The sequence below is a fragment of the Numida meleagris genome, chromosome Z, assembly GCF_002078875.1.
Source record: "Numida meleagris isolate 19003 breed g44 Domestic line chromosome Z, NumMel1.0, whole genome shotgun sequence".
Lineage (NCBI taxonomy): Eukaryota > Metazoa > Chordata > Aves > Galliformes > Numididae > Numida > Numida meleagris.
Genome location: NC_034438.1, coordinates 23,833,840 through 23,856,788, shown reverse-complemented (window position 1 = coordinate 23,856,788; position 22,949 = coordinate 23,833,840). Strand labels below are relative to the sequence as shown.

General features: G+C 44.0%; 1 protein-coding gene and 1 long non-coding RNA gene across 2 annotated transcripts; one reads left to right on the top strand and one right to left on the bottom strand.

Annotated features, from left to right (window-relative positions):
* Window positions 1,540–11,254, top strand: CRHBP (corticotropin releasing hormone binding protein). The gene is made up of 7 exons (XM_021381535.1): window positions 1,540–2,044; window positions 2,441–2,534; window positions 3,016–3,173; window positions 4,918–5,128; window positions 6,300–6,448; window positions 8,837–8,954; window positions 9,742–11,254. Exons 1-7 carry the CDS (start codon window positions 1,895–1,897, stop codon window positions 9,897–9,899), a joined length of 1,038 nt encoding a protein of 345 aa, XP_021237210.1. The 5' UTR covers window positions 1,540–1,894; the 3' UTR covers window positions 9,900–11,254.
* LOC110390284 lies at window positions 5,142–20,761 on the bottom strand. The gene is made up of 4 exons (XR_002433661.1): window positions 20,059–20,761; window positions 16,644–16,773; window positions 12,399–12,548; window positions 5,142–5,276 (listed from the first exon to the last, which is right to left on the bottom strand). It is a non-coding gene; the product is annotated as an uncharacterized LOC110390284 (long non-coding RNA).

The window sequence follows — 22,949 nt, the reverse complement described above, 5'->3', positions numbered from 1 at the left end:
CCAGCCCAGGGTTATCTGCTTGCCAGGGCATCCCTGCAGGTAGTGCTGACCCAGACCTCAGCTATGCATTGCTGTTGGTATGGTTTGTCTGAGCAGATGAGCTCATAGGTGGATTATCAGACAGGCTGAGCTGCAGTGTCACATACCCTTCCCTCCTTTTTACAGCTGAATTCAAACAAGCCTTCAATAACAAGTGAAATCCTCACACAAACAAGCACTCTCCCTCCTTGAGGGGAGACATTCAAGAGTTCAGCAGCTGAGGTCCGGGCTGGGGGCTGGCAGGCACTTCCAGGCACTCAGCAGCATCCAATCCCCTGGACAGACAGGGTTCTTACAGGGGCTGAAACAGAGCTCTGGATGCCACTTCTGGGTGCTTTGGCGACACCCCTGATGTCTCCCAGGGCTGCTTCCACAAGCAAGCAGCAGGCAGCCCACTGTGTTGTCCTCCTAGCTTGTTTCACCTCTTCAGGAAGTAAATGTGTGAACAGAGAAGCTCACGAGGCCGGGCTGCCCTGCAGCAACTTGTGGTCTGCGGGTTCCTGTTCCCCGGGACACATCCCAGCACCGGAGCGACCTTGTGCATCATCTGACGGCTGGGGCTACACCTTGCGGCTTTCCAGCAAAACCTCAGTTCCCCAGAAGCTCCAATGGATTTTAGGTTCCGAGCTCCCTTCGTGCTTCTGACAGTGCTTGCCCACGACCACAGTACTTAAACCATTCAAGGTGAGGACGTGGAGATGAATTAATTCAACCTCAGTTCATTCAGCCATTGACCACTCTGTTCCCAAAGCAATTTTAACACCCTCTGTGCAGCATGGTGCCAAAGTTCAATAATGTTTTCTGTTTCCTCAGCGTTCTTTATGCCGTATTATGCCAGATAAGGCATAATGGCAGAAAGGCTTCTGAGGAATACTATAGTTTATAGTGAACTACAGATGTCAGAATTACAGCATAGTGAGGTCAAAGCCATAGGTGTATAGACAGAATAAAATTTTATTATTATTGTTTGACCAGCAAGTGGTGTGAAACAGCTGGCAAATGTTTCTGCCTACCAACCCTAAAAGTGAAAGCAGAAGGAGCAAAGCTAAAGCTTTGTCTGTACCACTTTTTTTATTTTTTGCTGAACCGAAGTGAGCTTTTAACAGAAAGGCTTAGAGCAGGAGATGTTAGCATGATGCTGAGACTGGGGAACGATAGTTACTGTATGCAAGGCATGGACGGATCAGATCACTTGATGTCAGTTGTAAAAAGAACATGCCATAAAACCAATCTCTGCTGAGTTCACAGTTTTCAGTACTCCGCAGAGTTACAAACGTTCACCCCAGGTTCATCTTTTGAAGGCATTTCCTTGGTTTCCCTTTAGATCAGGAATGAGAAACAGCCGTATCGGCTGGTCAGTGGGAAATCCCCTCTCCGGAGCTCCCAGGTTTCCTAATTTCAGCAAAAGCTGTGTCTGCGGGAAGGGCTGCTCGGTTTTGCCGTGTCCTTGCAGCAGACCCGTTGTGCGGGAGCGGGAAGACAGCGCTGGGACAGCAGGAGGAGCACCGGGAGCGGAGTGCCCGCGGAGCCGACAAGCGGGAGACGGGAGGGAGAGATGCTCCTCGCCCCTCACTTTGCGCTTAGTGCCTGGAAATCTCCGTGCCGAGCGAGCACCGGGCTGCGCGGGGACGGGCTCTCCCCCGGGAGCTCTGCAGCTCCTCCAGACAGAGCAGTAGCACTGCCACTGCCAGCGCGGGGAGCGAAACGGGTGGGGAATTCGTGGCTGTGGTTTGGACCCTCGTCATGCCCACGTACTGTGTCACTGTGAGAGGAATTCAGTTACCATGGTTTAACCTATCAGTACGGGGACCAAGTGCCTCCCCTCCCAACTGCTCTATAAAAAGAGTCTCTGAAGATGCCCTGGCGGCTCCTGCCTGCCGGCTCAGAGAAGCAGGTGCTCAGCGTGCACGGAGGGGGTGCCACCATGCCGTCCACCTTCCAGCTGCAGTGCCACCTCGTCCTCATCCTGCTGGCAGCCTCCAAGGGGGACACCCGCTACGTCGAGGTGAGCAACGGGGCGAGTGCACCTCGCTGCACTTCTCCGCTCTCTGCTAACTTTATCCCCAGCCTCTGAGTGTTATGCTTTGCCTGTCTCCCTTCCTACTCCCACTGCCCCTGCACCTGGCCACAGGACTGACATTAACCCGCAAGCCTGCATCCTCATTTATTTATCCATCGTTTTCTCAACCTCGTGCTTTTGGCTACGGATTCGAGGCTCACTATGCGGGGCTCACCTCGCAGGGGCCAGGTTACTCGTCGCTGCAGCAGCTCGTAACCGAGCTGTTATGCAGCTGCATCCCTTCTGGAGCAGGGATGCGATCTGCCCGCACCTGCTCTGGAGAGCTGCAGGGAGGGGCTGTGTTTCGCATTGCCCCGTCCTCTTCCCGCTGTCTCCCCGCAGGTGAGGGATGCTGGTGAAGATGAGCCCTTCCTGCTCCTCAGCAAAGACCTGAAGCGGGAGCTGTCCGCAGGGCACATCTACCGGCGGTCGCTGCGTGAGTTATCTTGGAAGGTGCTGGGGGAGCTCAGGGCTGTTCGGAAGTGACGGGGCTGAGGGGAGAAGGGCAGAGTGTTGTAACTTTAGAAAGCTGAGGCAGAGAGCTTAGAGCAGGAGCTGAGGGCTGGGGGTCCCACCAATGGGGGGAGGGCAGGGGCTTACACCTGCAGCCCTGGGCAGAGCCCAGCCCCAGCAGATGGGGCAGATGGAGAAGCTGTGATGAGTGAGAAATCTGAAGGAACTCAGGGTCTTTACAGCTGTGCACATGCACAGCAGCAGTTTTCCACCCTGATACACCCTGATATGTCACACCTGTGAGCATCCCCTTGTGCTCAGCAGCCTCTTGGTTCACCTGCAACCCCCTCCTCCCTGCTGCTGGGTCTTAGTGCTGGGTCTATCCCTGCTGTCCCCATGCCCAGCAGCAGGCACTGGCTGTGTGCTGCCCACAGGCAGAGCAGAGCCCGGCCCTGTCTCTGCAGGCTGCATTGATATGCTGAGCATTGAGGGGCAGTTCACCTTCACTGCGGATCAGCCCCAGTTGCACTGCGCCACATTCTTCATCGGTGAACCTGAGGAGCTCCTCACCATCGAATATGACTTTGTGAATATCGACTGCCAAGGAGGTGACTTCCTGAAGGTAAGGTGCTGCTGTTCGTCCCCATCCCTGCTCTGGGTGTTGGGTGCTGGCTGTGTATGGAAGGGGCAGGCAGCGCACATGGACATGAGTGCCTGTGCACATGCAGAGCGTTTACAAAGCATTTGTGACCGATTGAAAATTTTAGTCAGCACGAGCTAAGGCTCTTGACCCATGGGAAGGGTTTTCTTATAGCTTCGGTTATCCCACAAGCCATGCAAGCACTGATGATGCACTTTCTGCTGTTACTGAGCCAGGACTTCCATGCACAGGGCATTGGCTGGTTAGGACATGGATATTTGCAGGAAGGATTTCCGAACGCCCCTGCCAGAGGTTTTCAGAACACTTGTTCTGACTGAGTGGGAGGATAGTGACACAGAGCCATTCATAGTCCAGAATGGGGAAACTTTGCTGGAGTGTTTTGCTGGAGTTTTGGCCAAGATGTGAAGTCAGTTCTGGAGGTGACGGGAGGCAGGAGGGCACATGTCTGCTCCTCTGTGAGCACAGCACTGAGCCCCACGTGCAGCAGCAGGCTGAGCTGCTGGAGAGCCCTGTCTCTCTGCCCCTGCCTGGGGTCTCCCCAGATGTTGCTGCAGGTTGGCTCAGCCTTCTGTGTGCCCAAGGATCTTGACCCCAGACTGAGAGTTGCTTGTGAAAGCTGGACAAACACCAAGTGATCTCCAGGGCTTTATAATGGTTTCCTTCCTTTGATTACTGGGTCGTCCATTCATTCATTATGCTGCTGTATTTCTACAGGCAGCTTTCCTCTGGTATAATCTGAGCAGCTGCTTCACATGACTTCAAAAAATTTTCAGTTCCAGCAAATCTGGAGACCAGTCCTGCAGCTCTGCCACCAAAGTGTCCCATACACGTTCACAGGATTACTCACCAAAGCGGTGGCAGGATCTGGCCCTCAGATGTTCAGTGTGTTAGAAAGGAATGCAGTAGGAGTTGCTGGGTGAGAGAGGGAAGCGAGAAGAAATCAACTTCATGCCTGTGCTGGAGTTAATAGATTTCTATTCTGACATATTTCCCTGCACATGAGGAGGGCAATTTTTTCGCTTTTTTTGTTGTGGAGGAAAGATTCGTAGATGTCGCTGATTAATTTCCGGCCAAGTAAGCAGAGTTTGAGCTGCATTCCGCTGGTTAGAGTGTACTGAAAGAAAAGACACAGGAGAGAGCAATACCTCTGCCAAAAATTCCGCACCAGAGCTTCATTGTGCTGTTCCTCTGGGCTGAAACGCTGGTGCACTGGGAAGCCCCTTGGCCCATTAAAATGAGCTGAAGACACAGGTGGTGGAAAAATACAGGCCAGGTCAGTGGGCCTAAAGCTCAGGGCACAAGAGGGCAACTTTTTTTGATGTGGCTCCCACATCAAGTTGGCCAGAAACTTGTTTTAGTAGCAAGGGAATTGCTATATTAATGAATCCAGAAACTGATGTGAATTTGATGGTGTTGAAGCAAAAAGAATTGTTTCCATCAGATACGTCACCAAAATAGTCATTTGAAGGAAATAAAAACAAAACTAAGATTTATATCTGTTATTATTCTGTTCCTAAGTATTGACTGAAGCTTGGATATTTAGATAAATGCTAGGATGTAGATAAACAATAGTAGTTTTATTTGGAAGCTGTGAATTGGCCATCAGATGTCAAATTAAAGTAGTGCCCGTAATACTTCATGCTTCTCTTCTCTGCTGGCAGGATGATGCACAAAAGCCCTGGTTTTAATTGTTGAACCCCTGCAGGTATTTGATGGCTGGATACTCAAAGGAGAGAAGTTTCCTAGTTCCTTGGACCACCCCCTCCCCAATTCCCAAAGGTACACAGACTTCTGTGAGAGTGGCACTGTCCAGAGGAGCATCAGGTCATCGCAGAATGTGGCAATGATCTTCTTCAGGATTCACCAGCCAGGCAGTGGATTTACTGTCACAGTCAAGAAAAATGTCAACCTCTTCCGTAAGTCTGATTTCGTGTTACCAAGTGGCTTGCAGTTTTGGTAGGAAGCAGAACAAATGTGTCTGTAAGCACTGAAGTCTGATACTCTCTGCACCGATGCTGTTCTGGTGGGTTTTGCCTGAGTGTTTGACTCTGGTCCAGTTTGCCTCTGTGCAGGAAAGAGGAAAAAACAAAGCATAGGAGAGCACTTGAACATTGCATCTGTATTCAGAACAAGAAGGATCTTTATTTCAAACCAGATCTCTCAAATTTAACACTGTTATGTCTTATGATGTTTGGTTTGAGCAAGTAAACCAGAGATTTTAATCTGAGCGACCTCTAAATATGAGTGAACAACGAGGAGAAGGTATTTGAAAAAAATCAACAGTACTTTCAGTATATGGAACGGGGATGTGATGAGTGGAGTATGATTCCAAGAATACAGTTGTAAGTGATGAGCCTATGAGCTGCCAGGGCACAAATAATGATCACCTGCATAATTTTTCGAAAAGTGGTAGTGATGCAGACTACAAGCTGCTGCTTGACCTGAGTTGTTAATGTTGAACTTTAAGACAAAATCAGTACGTGCTGCTCTGGTTTCACAGAATAGTTTGAGTTGGAAGGGACCCTTAGAGGCCATCTAATACATCTAAACTCCCCTGCAATGAGCAGGGACGACTACAGCTAGATCAAGTTGCTCAGAGACACATCCAGCCTGACCTTGAGTGTCTCCAGGGACAGGGTGTTTCAGTGGGATATGTCACAGGCTAAGGAAACCCAGCTATGAGGAGCAAGACAGGTCCTGGGTGTTTGCTGGGAATATCAGGTGATGATGAGTGAAAACAAATGAAAGCCCTGCATACCTATTTACCATTGTTCAAAGTGGCAGAAAGTACAAACCCTGGACAACACACATCCCTGATGTGTGCATTTGGGGTGTGGGCTTTCCCGTTGACAGCTCATCCCAAAATTCTGCCAGACCTCATACTATGCCATAACCAATGGATGGAGAATTTCTAGGGAAAAATTCCATGCAAGAAAACCTAAAAATACCACATGTGTATTTTTCAGCTTTTGTCTTCAACTCTCAGCTCTTAAACTGTTCTTTGTAATTACCAGAAGTACATGATTTTACTACATGTGGGCAGTAATGACAAGACAGCTAATTCTTGTGCTTTCTCCTGTGCCCCAGCTTGCAATGTCATCTCTCAGACTCCCTCAGGAAGGTTTACCATGGTCATTCCTCATCAACACAGAAACTGCAGTTTTTCTATAATTTACCCAGTGGTGATAAAAATCTCCGATCTCATCGTGGGACACTTAAACGGCCTCTTTTTGAAGGTGAGTTATTTGTTACCTGGAAAATCACTACCGCATGCAGTTTTCCTGGTGGGCTGGAACAGGGGTTGCCACAGTTCTGGCTGTGAGGGTGTGTGTGCTTCAGAGCAGTGTGTGCTCAGCCTCAGAGCTGGTCTCCCAGAGAACAGAGCTTGGTCTGTCTGCTTTCTCTGTAATACCGCAGAGATGAACCAACTGTGCAAAGTGCTATTAAGACATGTAAATATTGTGCACTGTAACAAAGGGTAAGAATTACATTAGAAATAAAGGAGTGCTCTACCAGAGTTGTCTGTCTCCATTAAATCTTCTCAAAGTATGCAGGTTGCTCCAAAAGTAATGTCTCCTATTTATTTCCATGGAAAGTACAACAGATACAAAATGCGCAATAACACTATTTGATAGAGCAAATTCTCAGCTACAAAACACTCAACATAGTCACCACTGTTAGCCAGTTTGCAGGGATGAGCTAATTGAAATGTTCTTCATTTCATGGTGTGACAGCTATGTATGTCCATTTGTAATTGTGTCTTATCTTTCATGTCGCTGTTACCGCTGCTGCAGCACACCGCCTCACTGTTCAGTCTCCATAAATGTTCAGCAAGCATCAGTGAATGTCAGTGGGTGCCCTTTTTCTGCATGGAGGAACTCAATGCCCCACCTTTACTTCATGCTCGTTTCCATGTCAGATGCCATTTTGTCAGAGTGCCCCTCTGCTGCCATCTGTCACACAGCAACAACACCTAATGGAATGTTGGTGGGAAGGTTCAACCTCTACTGCCATACCACCAACATCCACCTCTGTCATCGTGGGCCAACATCATAAAGTAGGAAACACTACTTTTGGAGCAGTTCTCATAGCAAGCATTCTGAACAGAGAGGAGACAGAGTGGGTTATGCAGCAAGGTATTACCACAGTGGAAATCCAGCTGCATCTGGTCGATCTGCTCACTGTGCAGTGCATCCCCCAGTCCATGTCCTCTGGCACACATCATTTGGTGTTCTGGGATGACCAGGAATGGAGGACAAGAGATGCTGGTGGCATCCTATGCTTGGAAGGTCCAAAAAAATGCAGATGCCAAAATGTCCAGAACAGCAAGAAAGTTTGTCTCCTGCTGCCAGTGAGACTGTAGCCTCAGTCCTCCCTGGGGCTTGCCAATGTCTGAGCAGCAGCCAGGGCCCACAGCCATTATGGCAAGGTGCTAGCAGGAGGCAGGGCATGAACAGGCAGGCAAGAACCAGTGGCAATGTCTCTGTCAGTGGAAAACACAGGGGCTCATTCATTTTTGATTTTGAGAGGATTGCCTCAAAGAAAAGTTTTAAAGAAGAGGTTAGAGCAAAATGAAGACAGAGCTATTTGGTTTTGTGTGTGGTATCCCTGCATGAAGGACAGCATGAATGGAAGTGCTAAGAGTATCTATTTTTATCAAGGTAAGGAATGGGTGACAAATGTTAGCTGTGTGTGCCAATTGGCAGCAAGAGCTGATCTGCTGATGCTGCAGGAAAAGAAAACAAAAAATGAATAAAACAATGTATTAGGAGGGGCCAGGCTTCAAAACCTGGATGAAAAGAGGTAACTTGCACCAAAACTGATAGAGGAAGAGGAGCTGTTAGGAGCATCTCGGAAGTCTGATAGCAAGGCCTAGGACTCAGGAAGAAAAATGACAACTCTGGTGGAGGCTGGAGGGGGCTGGAATGGCTTTGGAGGCACAGGCCCAGAAGCAGACCCAGATGAAAAGAGGGAGGTCCCTGGGGCAAAGCAAGGAGCTTTTAAGAGATGTCTGAATCTCACTCGCACAGTGAAGGGGAACAAGAAGTGTGAAGGAGTGATCAGCAAAAGGGCTGAGTAGGTGGGAAGAGCTCAGGAACAAGGGTCATCTTTGCAGTGCTGGAGACAGGCTGCTGGCTGAACAGTGGGAATTTGGTTTGCAGCATGGTGCCTGAGGACAAAGCCAGCCTCAGCTGGTTGGCTTCAGCTGTCCATAGTTATCTCCTTGCCTTACATGTGGCTTTCACAAGGACACTTTAGGTAGAGAGGAGCCTAATTCACTGTATGCCAGCTGGGTGTGGGCACACATGCAGCACCGACTCTGTTCATTTGGTTAAGCGTCTGAGCACCCAGGATCAGATTTCTTACCTGCACTGGGATTAATTGGATTGACACCTTAACTACATGCCAATAATTTTTCAGAGCCCACCTAGGTCTTTATTTGGAATTTTTTCAAGAAATTAATTTATAAATGTCAAATTGAAGTACTATTGCTTGAACAGCCTGATTTGATACAGGTTTGAGCATAAAGTAATTTTAAACCCTGGTGTTGACTGCAATCCTGTCTAGAGAATTGTTGTTTTCATTGAAACATGGCAAATAACTTTTAATCTCTGTCTTCTTAGAATCCGTCACTGGGCTGTGCAGGAGTGGGGGACTTTGTGGAGCTGTTAGGAGGAACTGGCTTAGACCCATCCAAGATGTTTCCACTGGCTGACCTCTGTCACTCCTTTCATGGGTCTGGTGAGAGCTCCTCCTTCCTCATCCCTCTCTACAAATGAACACGTAACCGGAGGGGCCGCGCAGAGCTCTCCTGAGCCCATGTTGCCTTCAGACAGGTGAACTTCATGTGTAGCAAAACATGAGAGCCAGCATCCAGAGGTGTGATGCAGCGCACCCATAAACACCTACGCTCGCCCCTGCAGTAATTATGATAACAAGATTAAGTTCCACATATTTTAAAATACTAATGACATGTGTGATCATTAGTGCCAACAGACAAGCCTGGAAATTCATAATAAATGAAGGCAGAGCTGTTACATATTCAGCTATGGCATTTAAACTGCTTTCCTGGTGGTGTAAAGGAAGGGAAATCACACTTCAGCAGTCTGGGTGTTTCCAGCAATATGATGCTGTTAGTTTTGGAGATCTCCAAGGTAGGATGTCACCATCCCTCACCTTTCAGTTCTAGTATCCAGCTGCAGCAAGTGCAAGCACACACCATCCTCTTTGTCACATATATGCATGAAACTGTGGGGGGTGGGGGGGGTGAGCAGCATCTGCCGGGGCGAAGGCTACAGCACCTGATGAAATAGCTATATGATGAAATGTTATAAAGTAAAACTAACAAATGTAAAATAAGGTGTTTAGGCAGCAATAGCAACACTAGCCAGTCATTACTATGCTCAAATGTTCTTTGTTTTCAAAACCCTATTATTGCCTTGTAATCCTTAGTCAACAGATCATTTTTCCCTCTCTCTCATATAATTTTATCTTAATGTTTTCTCTCTATCTTTTTTTCCCTAATTAGCTCAAATGAAGATTGGTTGTGACAATACTGTGCTACGGATGGTCTCCAGTGGCAAACACATAAATCGTGTGACATTTGAGTATTATCAACTTGATCTGCAGGAAATAGAAAACAGAAAGGAGAACAGCATTGAAGAATTCTGCTTCCCTGGTATCTGAAAAACCAGGCAGTGCATTTTCATATTGCTAATCACAGTAATGTTCTGGAAAATAAAAAAATGTAATTTTCCTTTAACCAGCTGGTGTTATCAAGCCTTTCTACGGTACAAGCATATTCTTTTCTTTTTTTTTTTTCATAACAGATCAATCATTCATATGAGCAAGCAGGAAAAAGCATATTTTTCTTTGTTACTACAGTTATAATTTTCTGCAGTGTTTAAAATCACTTACTATACCCAAAATCAATAACAAGAACAGAAGGCTAAGTTTCCAGTATATGTGTTATTAGAGTAACAGACACAAATCCTCTGTGTATCCAGTCTGAGCACATAAAAAACAACAGTATGTGTAAACTTAACGCAGCGACTTTATCCTTTTATATCAAGAATGAACAAAAATACAAGGTGGTCGAATACATTTCCAGTTTTGTAGCAGGAAATCCAGCATTAGTGTGTGTAAAAATGACTTGTTTGTTTATGACTATAAATGTACTATTTAATGACATGTTTGTAATAACAATTTATAGCATGGATACTTCCTTACATGAATCCAAACATGAATAAATATGTTCAAAGAGTTGGCAAAATATTATGATAATGTATTTTTCTGAAGAGCTCTTTTAACATTCTGGTTAAACTTCTTAAGTCTTGTGCAGTTTTCTGGAAATGATGATTTTGAGCATATGTAGCTGTAAAACTGTGGACTATTGAAAGTGGCATTATGGGCAGAACTTTGGTTTGCCAATGTTGCGTAACCGTTTGGGTGCAGTAGGTGCCAGCTGTTGACTTACTGGCACCTTCCCTGTTTTAAGGTTTTTAGTCAGGTGTCCAGCAGACCCATGGAGGCAGGTTATTTTTCCAGATCCCTGACAACCCATAAGAGGAGTGTAAGCCTGGAGAACTGTAGGAAGCACAGCAGAGGACCAGGAGTTTGTCTGAGCCTGGAAGCACTTGCATGGATTTGCATGTTTTTAGCTGGCAAACACTGGGGCCAGCAGTTCCTTCCTTGACATTCAATTAACAATCAATGCTGATTGAGCCAGTTGCGTGCCTGAAACCTTCTAAGCTGAACTCTGGCTCTTAGTCTCTGGTCACCAAAAATCAAGTGTCTTGAGTATTCAGCAGCTGCATAGTTAGTTCCCTTGCGCCAGCAGAAGTGGGTGAAAACTTCAGGATGCCTTAGGGTTTCCCTTGGTAGGGTTTTGTGAACCCAGTTCTGGATATTAACTGACTTAATAAAAGAGGTTATGGACTGTCTTACTAACAGATGAATATGCCTGGCAGTGTGGTCAGACTTGGGTGAGTGTGTCAACGCTGCACGGCTGTGCTCATGGAAGAGATGATGTGGCTATTTAGCCTTTTTACCCCAAAATCAGACAAAACTTTTTGAAATTTCCAGCAGCTTGCAAACAGAGAGAAAAGAACTCCTCAGACAGGGCAGAAAGGGGACTCAGGACCTGCAGCACTGGGGCCGTACTACTGCTGTCTACTTCAAGGAATAGAGCCCCTCTCTTGTGCCCGGGGGCAAGAGCCCAGGGCCACCATGTCACTGTTCCAGCCCATCTGACCCTCCACAGGTGTCCTGGGCCCCCACTGTGGTGCTAGCGTGTGCAGGAAGCCTAGCCACACAGTGTGGAAACATTTGTGCTCCAGGCAAAAAATCATAGCTCTATGAATTGGTTTTTTTTGTTGTTTTTTTTTTGTTTGTTTGTTTGTTTTTTCCCTGAGCAGCTTTGTCATGACAGAGGATTTATGTTTCACAAAAACCCCAAAACACATTGAGCCCCACCAGTCTTTCCCAAGAACACTTCAGCAAACGAGGGTGAGTTATTGGGCTGGTTTGGGAAATAACTCAGGGACTCTTATACGAGACCAGACTTACCCCTAGGCCTGCCTGCAAACTGGGGAGAGGGAGAGTAAGGGATTTAAAATATTGCTCCTTGGTTACTGAAAAATACTCAATGAGAAGGAGTTGAAAACACAGTAACAGACTTCAGGCCAGTCAGTTCAGGACTAAATCACTGATGGAATAAACTCACAATCTCTTGCTTAGTTCTGTTAAATTGTGGAATTTTCTATCTTTCAGCTTTATTTGATTTTTTTCCCCAATTCTAACACAACTTAATTACCTCCAAAACTGAAAAGCTTTATAGAAAAGATACTTAATACTTAGAGGTTGGAGATTTGTCTTTCCAAAATGTAGAGCAGTTGACTCTGTTACTAAGAAAATTTATCATTATAGATGGAGGAGAATGAAAACCAACACTTCGTGGATGACAGCACCATCTATTGCTATTACTTCATTTGCAGTACTCAAGTATGTGGTGCTAGTGGAACCAGCTGTAACTTCACCTGTTTCTTTTTATCTACATAAATCTGAAAACCATCTATCGTATCACTCCACTATGTTGTATGTCTTGAAAAAAAATAGACCTCACCCAGCTAGTAAACCTTTGGTCTGTGTTCTAAGCTCTACCTCATGTACAAAATCAATACTCACTTCAACCTGTGCACTTGTATTTACGGAAGCTTCGGCCATTTCAGCAACTGCAGAACTTCAGTCTTCAGAAATCAACTCACAGATGTCAAATGTCACAAATTCTCCCAGGTTTAGTGCTGGAGAAGTGAGGATGCAGGATGCAAGGATTCTCTTCAATGAAAATAAAGGAAAGAAAGACCAAAAAAAAAAAAGCTACTTAAAATTTATATAATAATAAAAAAAGAAAAAGCAGTGAATAACTTGAATATCTGTTGAAAAAGGTAAAAATGAACATATCAGTTAACAAGGTTATAGTCTGTTGGCTTACAAGAACTGGAATGCCTCCTAACAATAAAATAAAATAAATCAAGCACCTAACAATAGAAATTGAACAAAAGTCTTTGAAGGGGCGTTGTATGCAAATATTGGTTTTCAGAAGAATTTGTATGTCTGGGAATTAGGTATTCTGACATCTTGCATTGTAGGCAAAATAATCAAAACTTGCAGTTAACATCAAAACGCACTAAACTGTTGGGAGACATGACTGACTAGTTTAAAGCAAACTTTGATGACCAAGAATGAAACACTTTTGTCCATGTTTTTAATTTGACATCACTACTGATGTCCTCCTTGAAGTGAGGTGTACAAGGTAGCTTGATATTACCCTACATAGGAGCACGTTGCTAGATTTACATGGAAAACTGCTAAACTTGAACTGATGTGTTGGCAATGACTGAAGAATGCTTCAGCACCACAGGAACTGCAAAGGAACCTAACCTTTGTTATTTTCATTGTTATTGACATTATTTTGTTATTGGCAGGGAAAGGGGAAAAAAAACAATTCCTACTGGAATCTCAACCTTGGAAAACAGTGGGATAAAGGAAATTATTCAACTCTCACATTTCTGTAGCAACATGAAATCCACAGTGGCTATTCAGAAAGAACTGCCCAGAGAGTGGCTAAATTTCCCACCTTAAATAAGATTTAATGACTAGAAGTCTTGTACGTTAAGACCACACAATACATCTTCAGCTTCAGTGTCACTTCCTCATTGCTATGTATAAATGAAATAAATCAATAACAATTGCAGAGGTGTATTGAAGAATTGTGGTAATCCTTTGCTGTTAAAATTACCCAGAAAAGAAGATGGAAATGCCCTGGAGATAGTGGGATGGCAACCAGAGCACCTGCTCCTACAGCAGTGCTACCTTGCCTCTGTAAGGATCAGTTAGCCAAAATAACTTTTGTTGTGAGGTTTCTGGCAACAGAAAGGGAAACATTATCATGGGACCTGCCAGGAGCAGATAACAGGTTGATACAGACTTGTTCAAGTATTTTTGGTCTTTAACAGCAAGAAAACTCTTCAGGAACAAAAGTAATTCTTAACAGGTTAAGGTTCAGTATATGTATTTTTTATTTATTTAGAATTGCTTCTTTTGGAGGTAAAAACTCTGAAGAATGATTGTAATTTAAGACTTAAAATAGTGAGACTTTTCAATGATTTCCTGCCTTGTGAGGTGACCTCCTGTTAATTATTTGCTACTGAAACTGTGAAAAAATTCAGAGATTCTTTTGTAGTAATGTGCAATAATATATAATAGTTCTTTTGAGTTAGAATTATTCTGCTAAACTAATGTTGATTTTATCTTTTATGACTGACATTGAAAATAAGTGCTCAAAGACAAGTACAGTCTTTCTGAACGGCACTCTAAATGACTTTTAAAGTGTCTTCTGACTATCTGCCCTTCTAACATTGGTTCTATGAGATTGTATCCTGCTTTCCCTCAGCAGAAGGCTGATCCCATGGAGTTTTGATTTGTAATAAGGAAGGAAGCAGAACAGCAAGCAACATAGATTTGCAGAACGCATTAGGTGCTTGATCACATAACCACCTTCCTACTGAACACCTAATCCTGAAAATTTTAAATACATCTCTAGAGCCATCATTCTGCACTAGCTTCCTATGCCAAGCAGACTATATGCTACTTATAGGGTCCATATGATTTTGTGCATATGGGGTGTAAAAGGCTCTGAACTCCAATGTTATGCACTGGAATGTATGTGGCAGCAGTTATGCAACAGCAAACAAATTTATTTTTAAGGACTTAAAGAAATTTTGTTTTATTACATGAAATACATACTTCTTAGGATCTCAAAGCTTTACTTACTCAGTTCTAAACACAAGCTAAATTATACTTCAAGGAAGTGATTCATTATAGTCATTTTTATTCAGAGCCTCATTACTTCTGGTATCTGAGTAACTTTCTTGTTGATAAATTGACACAGTTTTCACTTTCTTTCCCCACATTGCTTCTTATCTTTAAAGATCAGCAACAACTAATCATAGCAACTATGGATTCTGTATGCACATCACTTCCTATTAAAGGAAATGCAGTATATTACACGTGAGTCACTACAAAATGAAGTTTTCATTATCTGTTCTTTTGAATAAAATTGATATTCATGGTACTGTGCTGCTGTGAATTACCATCAAACCATCAATTACAGTGTTGACTAATAGTTTTTTTATAACTTTGCCTCTCAACATGAAAGCAAAGAGTTTTATAACCAGATTTATCCTTTTCTCCATACTTAGTGCCCCATAGGGGGCTTGCACAGCACTTTGAAGGATCAAAGCATGTCCTTAGTATCAAGTGCTCAATGCCCATTTCATGCAGGACATATTGCCCGCGGATGTCCCACCACGGGCATCCCACCCTAGTGCAGGTACTGGAGGTTTTTCAGAGGCAGCATGGTGCCCTGCAGCATCACCTGGAGCTGGGACACCAGAGCAGGACGAGTAAGTGCTTCTGGCCTTCAAGCTCACAGGCAGGAGCTCAGATGCCCAGCTCTTCTCCTCCCATGCTGTCACATCCCCAGCTTTTCCTTGCTTGCATTCCCAGAGCCCACAGTGCATCACAGACCTGAGCATTACAGCCTCCCACTCTGAATCTGAGCAAACTGTTATCATTGAAGCCAATCTCACCTCCTGTCCCAGGGCAGATGCCATGCCCTGGGACACTTCACTCTGCTGGTGGGAAGCAGGCACTTGGGAAAGGCTCTCCTTTGTGTGTGGGAGCAGCAGAAGCCGTCCTTCATCCAGTCTAGCCACTGAGACCCAGTGATCATTGTATGTGCCTTAGAAACTCAGCTATAGGCAGACACTGGCATATGTTGAAGTAAAACATTATGTAAATCTCAGTCATTAAAACAATCTGAAGCAGTAGTAAAGGGTATCGCTGAGTATCACACAATAAAAATAAAGATTACAGAATCATCAGAACAGCAGGTGATGAAAGATCATAATAATTTGTCTAAAGAACAATTATTCTGTCTTCGGAAAACTCAGCTTTAATTAACTGACAGATACCAGCAAATACCTCCAGCACAGTAGAGCTGACTGAGCTCAGTCAGAAAACTTGGTAATGATGACACCTTCTGACATCTCGTTCAGATGTCAAAGTTTTGATTATGCTGATGGGGAACTTGCTGAGATCTCTGGTGGATTCCACCTTGCTGACCTGGTTCCCAGTATACTTTTCCTGGTGGGGAGGAATCACACGAGGTGCCCAGCCCAACAGGAGCTGGAGAAGCGCAGCTCCACAGTCTGCAGCTGCTACCAGCACAAAGTATTGTAGCACAGCAAGCCAAACCAGGTGCCTTCCAATATCTGAAGTACTTAGATGTGGGTTTTGCAGATCTGAAAAAGCTATAAGGTATGGAGCAGAGGATATGGGGAGACAATCAAAACCTAACATTACTGAGAGGTTTTCATATGCTTTTGACATAGGAAGTCTATATTTACAAGGAAAATTACACTCCTCCTATGAGTTTTGTGGCTCAAGAATTACATCCAGCAGATACTACAAAAAGCAGATATTTTTGTTGTGGCTTTTGTGAGGATACCACAAGATGTGATAAAATGAGCAACATTATAAGAAACTCTTGACATCAGTCTCCCTCAAACTGAGGTCCTATAGTAAGCTGAAATTTAAACTGGGCACCCCTTAAAGGAAGTCTGAACACAGCCCTGGATTTCTGCCTTCTCCTGGATATATTTTGGCTTGGAAATATATCTCTTCTGCTAAGCAGAGGGGATTGTTAACATGTTTCAAGCTTTGCCATAATTTAATCAGATTTAAATTAAATCTTCCTTCAGTCCCACTGCTTATGACAATAAATTGGAAGACAAAAGGAAGTGTCACAGACAAAAAGCCAACCAAATGGGATCTCTGATTGTTTAATCAGACAAGCTCCAGCCTTACCTTGGGGAAAGTGTAGGCTGTTTCTTAATGTACAAAAGATCCTGTGTCTTCATGCTGATGGAAACTCCTTGACTGAGCTGAAGCTTTGAGAAGACGCAACATGATTGGCACTACAGGTTAAAACAGGCTCCTGTTAAAGTATAGAGGGTTTCTTTAAGTAAATTAATACAGAGTTCCTTTAAGTGAAAATTAGAAAAGACCAGTTTAGATGTTTAGAGACCAGAAGGGAGGAAATTCTCAAAACAAAAGACAGAGAAGGATTAAAACTGGTAAGATTCACAGAGCTATCCCCTATGTAATGCAGTCCATTCTTAATGCAGCTGACGCACGTCTTTAGCATCTCATTAAATCAAAACATGTAGCTATCTTTGAAGAGAGATTTTTTTTTACCGATCCATTTGTCACGATAGTGTTATCAGCCCTACCTGCCCCAATATAGTATTTTTTTTAATGTTAGAAATAGATTCACCACAAAACATAGAAATTGCTGTATGCTTACTGTCATAACTTTGTTGGCTTAAAACAGATAATGGGAATTAAAAAAAAAAGAAAAGCAATCACTCTCAGATCATTTCAGCTGTCAATCTCTACAATCAGACAAATGTGCAATTTTCTAGTGAGCTGGGGATGCAGTGGAAATGTCGTTTGGCTCAATCAATCTAAGCTGAAGAATGGGATAGACTGAATCTCTGGGGATTTATCCCATTGTTTTTTGCTTGTTCTTGTTCTGAACCTGCTTAATTCAGGAACGTGATCCATCAGAGTTTGTTCCCATCTCTCTGCTTGCTTGGAGAATTCTCTTACTGTCTTTGGAGGAAAAAAGTGGATCAGAAGAGGAAAGATCTGGCAAGTGTGTATTTGCATACTTTACAGAGGACACGTCAAAGTCAAGAAGACTTCAGAGCATGCATTGCATCAAATGCAAAAGGAAGATCAGTGGGCTTGTACATCATCACCCAGGGGTACCATTATATTGCTGTACAGATGCATGAGATCCCACTGTCAAAATGCCCCAGTCACTTCAATCTACTTAATTCTCAATAACAAGATCCCATAAATAGATTGTACATATGCTCCAGTTTCTTGTACAGTTGATTAACTGCTGTGCATAATTAGTTATTGATTACTAGTGGATTAACTACTATTTCCTGTACAGCTTATTGTTACTATTAATTACCGCTATTTTCTGGATAGGGATATGGTTTCTAAACTGAAGGTTTCTAATATGAAGAGTTGTACTATAGTACGCAATAATCTTGCAAAACTCACAAGTATGGTAAAACTAAAAGCAAGGTAACTTCACCAAAAAATGAAAGAAGACACCATAGCTCAACTAGTATGTATTTGTAACAAAAGCAACAGAAACAAGCAGCCTGGTCTGGGGCACAGTGTAAGCTGTGTGTAGATTGGTTATGGGTTTTTAAACTCTAGCAGAACATCAGAAGGGGAGACTGGTGGGAAGGTTCATGGTGAAGCAGAGAAAGAGGGAACCATTACCATGGAGAAATTCTGGTTCTTCATTTAACAGAAAGAGGAGCCCTTACCTTCACTGAAATGGACTTGGGTGTAAACGTCAGCCCCTTACTAGCAGCCTTTCAGGAGCACTTATGGATGACAGCTCTGAGCACACTGTGGTCTCCAGCCTCACAGACTTGTCCTTATTGGAGAGAACCTCAGCAGAACTTCTGGGTGCTGGCTTCAAAGATGCACAAGATTGCTCTTGTACAGATGTGCAGTAGTGGTGTCTCTGGTAAGCAGCAGCTCCCTCAGCTTCAGTGTGAAGGGAGACAGTCTACCAGTGATGCCAAAGAAGGCATCCTTGACTTCAAGTGCAATCACAGTTATTTCAGTGGCATCTTAACATTGACATTCTGATGTAGGACAGTAATCAGATGCAGACAGGGATGCCATCACGACACAGCATAAATTGCAGCCTCCTTGTGTGGCAAGTGGTATCCTGTCTGTAGTGACCACTGGAATGATGCTGAGACATGTGTACATGTTCATGTGATGTTCAGGACAGGCAATGGGTATGCAAACACAGGCAACCCAGGAAGTGTGCTTTGAGATAAGATTTTCTACAGATCAAACACACTGAATGATCTCCATGATTGGAGCCATCTGCAGTGTCAGGATGTGCTTTCTGGTCAGTGAAGAGGAGCAGTGCCCAGGAACTGTGATTCAGGCTTCTCTGGAGCAGACACCCAGAACAGATCAGCTGCCAAAACCTTGCCTGTGTGGCTCTACTAAACAGAGGACCCAGGATCATCACCTGAGTTGCATGTACTCTGGAGATATCGCTTGGCAAAATCACAGAGATGTTTCAAAACTGGAAGTCAGTAAGCAGCTTGTGCACAGTCTTAACAAGTGTAAGGATTTATTTGTCACTTCAGATACACAGTTACTTTCATGGCTCTAAAGAAAATGATGCTGGATTGATTTTTTTGAAATATGCAGCCTGGGGCAAACCCTGTAAGTGAGTATGAAATTTTGGAAACTGTGAGAAATGCTGTACAGCCTGTGAGGGGAGTATCATCTTTAGGAATGGAGGGTTAATACAGTTTTGTGAGAAGAGAAACTTAAAGAAAGGGCATTGCGCATACATGGAACAAGAGAACTTACGTAAATTCAAAGCGATGTTCTATTTTTGCTGCTGTTAATTAAATGTTATCTTGCATGCTTCATGCTTACAAATCACTTCAGCTATTGTCAGATCTCAAGTAGCTTCCCTTCATTTCTTCTTCTTCAATGAAACCAATTTGAAAGTCTCTTTCAGCGATTTGCTTTTAATTAGAAAGCACTCCCAAATGCAAGCCTGAACAATGTGGTCACTGATGTGCTTTGATACTGATTATTTGTCAAGCCTTTATTTAAAAGGGAACATCTGACTGGAATCTGTAGTGTGGTTTATTTTCACCCTTTTGCTTTTTCTCCCAGGACTGAGTGAACCTCAGGAGAGGTATGAAGGAAGGCGAGCACTGGGACTCTGCAGGGAGATGCAGAAACTTCAGATCATTCAAGGTGATGAGCTGGGAGCCTACATAAACACACCAGTTCCCAAGGCTGGCGGGTAGGTTTTGTTCATCTCATCATCACCCCTCATGATGGTGGGAATGGAGGGAGGGAGGACTTAAAGCTGTTTGTTTCATTCTCCTCTAAAAATAAAAGAAGTCAGGAAGTGGGTAGGTTTTGACTTTCACTGAATGCAGTTCCTCTGCTGAGCTGTCAGAAGATGCTTGTGACTGAGGCTATAGCCATACTGCTCCCTGCTGAATTCCCTCCCTCTCTGCCTCCTCCTCCTCCTGCCTTCTCCATCCTGTGCTGGGCTCTCTTCCCTGCGCTGCTCTCCTGGCTGACTTTTAACATCGGTCCTCTGCTGAGCCAGAGAGATGTTCCAGCTCAGGGAGAAACTCACCTGGCAGTGTGGGAGAGGGGCAGGTTCAGGCACCAGTAAAGGGCAAGAAAACATGATCTCTCATTTCTGGGCAAGTCACTGGAGAAGCTGGAGGCATTCCTGTTTTTTTTCTGAAGAACTAGTTAGTGATCTGCCAGTGCTTCATGATCATGCCATGAACTTTGCTTTCAGGCAACAACCTATGAGACAGATGATGACAATTGGAATATATTAAAGGAGAGGGCTTCCCTTTGCGAGTCTTAGGGTTTGTGCTGTGTGTTAGACATCCAGTTTATTTTCTTTGGTGTTAGTATCTACGAAAAAGATTCAAAATCTATGTCCCTCTAATCATCTGCTTATGTGGCTTTCCCAGGGAAACTGGAGAAACAAAGTGCTTGAAGCTGCAAGCTGCAGATTCTATAAGAAGAATGGCTCCACTGACAAATGGCATGTTAACTTTGTCCTCATATTGCATACCTTTAACAAGAGCTATCAAGTGGTACTAAATTGAGCACTGGAGACCGGTCTCTTTTTCTAGTTAATGTTTTTTTTTTCGTAGCTTAATAGCACTCTTGAATAGGTTATCTGTTTTGTGTGGGGTTTTTTTTTGTAATGAATGCATAGCAGTTTTTTTTGCGGGACTGTCATGAAGTATCATTAACCCAAATAACACATTATCCAAGGAAAATCGTAAGTACACAGATAGCTCGGTCAGTTTTCATTAGAAAGTCAAGTCATGACTTCTCTAAATTGCCTTTATATGTCCCTGTCTTCCGCATAAGCTCCAGCGTGTGAAGGCTTCATGGCTCACATAGGTCCTGCATGACTATAGTGACCACTGCCAGGGAGCAGAAAGGCTCAGCTCCTTAGGACGTGCTCTGCACGCAGCGAGACCTCACTCTGACTCAGCTGCTATTACTCACTCCTCTGTTAAGGGATTAATCCCACCCCTGGTTTACCACAGTTTTCCCACTGCTAGTTACATAAACCACTTTTTGTCCCACTGGTATTTGTATTTTCCACATTGTTTGCTAAATAATGGAAAGCAAATTGGTCCTTAATAGGGACCCTGGTAAAGGTCCAAAAATCTCCCACCCTTCTTCCCTCAAGGCTGACTTAAAGAGAATGAGCTAAGGGATATAAAGTGAGATCATCTCCTAGCTATAATGGCATTAGTTTTTTCAATCCATTTATTTTTGCTGATACTTGGAGCCAGTACTTTAAGTTATATGTAAGAAGTGAAGTCCACTGGTATGTGACTATTTTTAAAAAAAGAACAAAAATGTCTCAGAAGATATCACAGAATTAATCCTAGCCAAAATCTGAGCTCATAGCCATCAAGTAAGGTAATTGCAAGATGGGAAAATCTATAGGGCAAAACTGTGTGCAGAAATATAACTATGCCTTGGTGAACAAAACACAGAGACTCCATTTTTCTCTTTTTATGATACTCATTTGAGTGCACAAGCCAGGAGGACCCGTGAATAGAATGGCACAGATTTATTATCCTGGATGCTGACTAGGATTCACTGAAAATATTTATCCTACTGAAATAAGGAGTGCCAGGGACCCAACCAGGCAGCAAAGCCACCTGCCACCCACACAGGGCAAGAGCTGCTTGGCTCAGCTTCAGACCAGATCCCTCCAGTACAAAACTTGGGCACACTTCAGAGGGTGTTTCTTTTCCAGGGTCCCATCCCTCCAGGCAGTGTGAACCAGCTAGTGATGAGACTAGCTTACTCTGCTAAAACTTCAGCCTTCAGCAGAAGCTATACAGTCATATGTCCCTCCAGAACCACCTTTGTATCTTAAAAACTGTGTCATGATTACAAGTCAGACTAACATGCCTAGTACTAAAGCAAAAAGTGAACGTGTGTGATGGCCCTCATCCAGGAAAGGCCAGTGAGAGGTGATAACTCCACGCTTCCACATCCCTCTCTGCTGTCTCCTTTCTACCAGCCTTGCTGAGGATGATGCAGAGATGACATAAAATGTGGAGGAGGTGTACAAGTACATTCTGGAGAAGAGACTGGGTCACGGGGACTGGAGACTCCAGAAGCCTGCTCCAACATAAGGGTTCCAAGGCTGCCTTGGTGACATAGAAACATAGAACCATTTAGCTTGGAAAAGACATCCAAGGTCATCAATTCCAACCATCAAACTAATCTAAAGAAGGCTTTGGGCAATAAAAAAGCAGCTTTCAGCCCCATTAGTATGCTTTAGAGTGGAAAAAGAGAGCTTGTGCTCTAGAAAGAATGGTTTGGTCCTTGATATGAGGCTTTGAATGTTTCATAGTGGGGCTTTGGACTCTTCAGCTCAGCCTGGATCCTAAAGTGATGCTTTGATCTCTCAAAATGTGTGTTTGATCCCTGAAAGAGACTTTGGGCCCTAAACATCAGGCTTTGGCTCCCAGCATGTAGCTTTGGGCACTAGAAAGGAGGCTTTCAGCACTAAAATGAGGCTTTGGGCCCCCACAAAGTGGGGAGTTGGCTATTAATATTGGACCCTAGAATTAGGCCTTGGCCCATAGAATGAGGCTTTGTGCACTAAAAAGGAGGTTTAGTCATGTTAGGGAAGGCCATGGACCCCCAAGAGGAGGCTTTGTACCCTAAAAATAACATTTGTGACCATAAAATAAGACTCCAGGCCTGAAAACTTAGGCTGCAGGTGATGAAATGGTGGCTTTGGAGTCCAAGTGCAGGCTCTGAGCCCTGAAAATTAGGGTTTGGTGCTTAATGACAAAGCTGTAGCCTGTAAAATCATAGAATCATTGAATATCCCAAGTTGGAAGGGACCCCCAAGGATCATCAAGTCCAACTTCTGGTTCCCTACAGGACCACACAAAAATTAGACCCTACATCTAAAAGCATTGTCCAGACACTTCTAGAACTCTGGAAAGCTCGGTGCCATGA

Coding starts and splice junctions, on each gene's coding strand:
- CRHBP (XM_021381535.1), top strand. CDS start 1,895: ATGCCCTGGCGGCTCCTGCCTGCCGGCTCAGAGAAGCAGGTGCTCAGC. Junction 2,535..3,015: donor CATCTACCGGCGGTCGCTGC/GTGAGTTATCTT, acceptor CTGTCTCTGCAG/GCTGCATTGATATGCTGAGC. Junction 8,955..9,741: donor TCACTCCTTTCATGGGTCTG/GTGAGAGCTCCT, acceptor TTCCCTAATTAG/CTCAAATGAAGATTGGTTGT.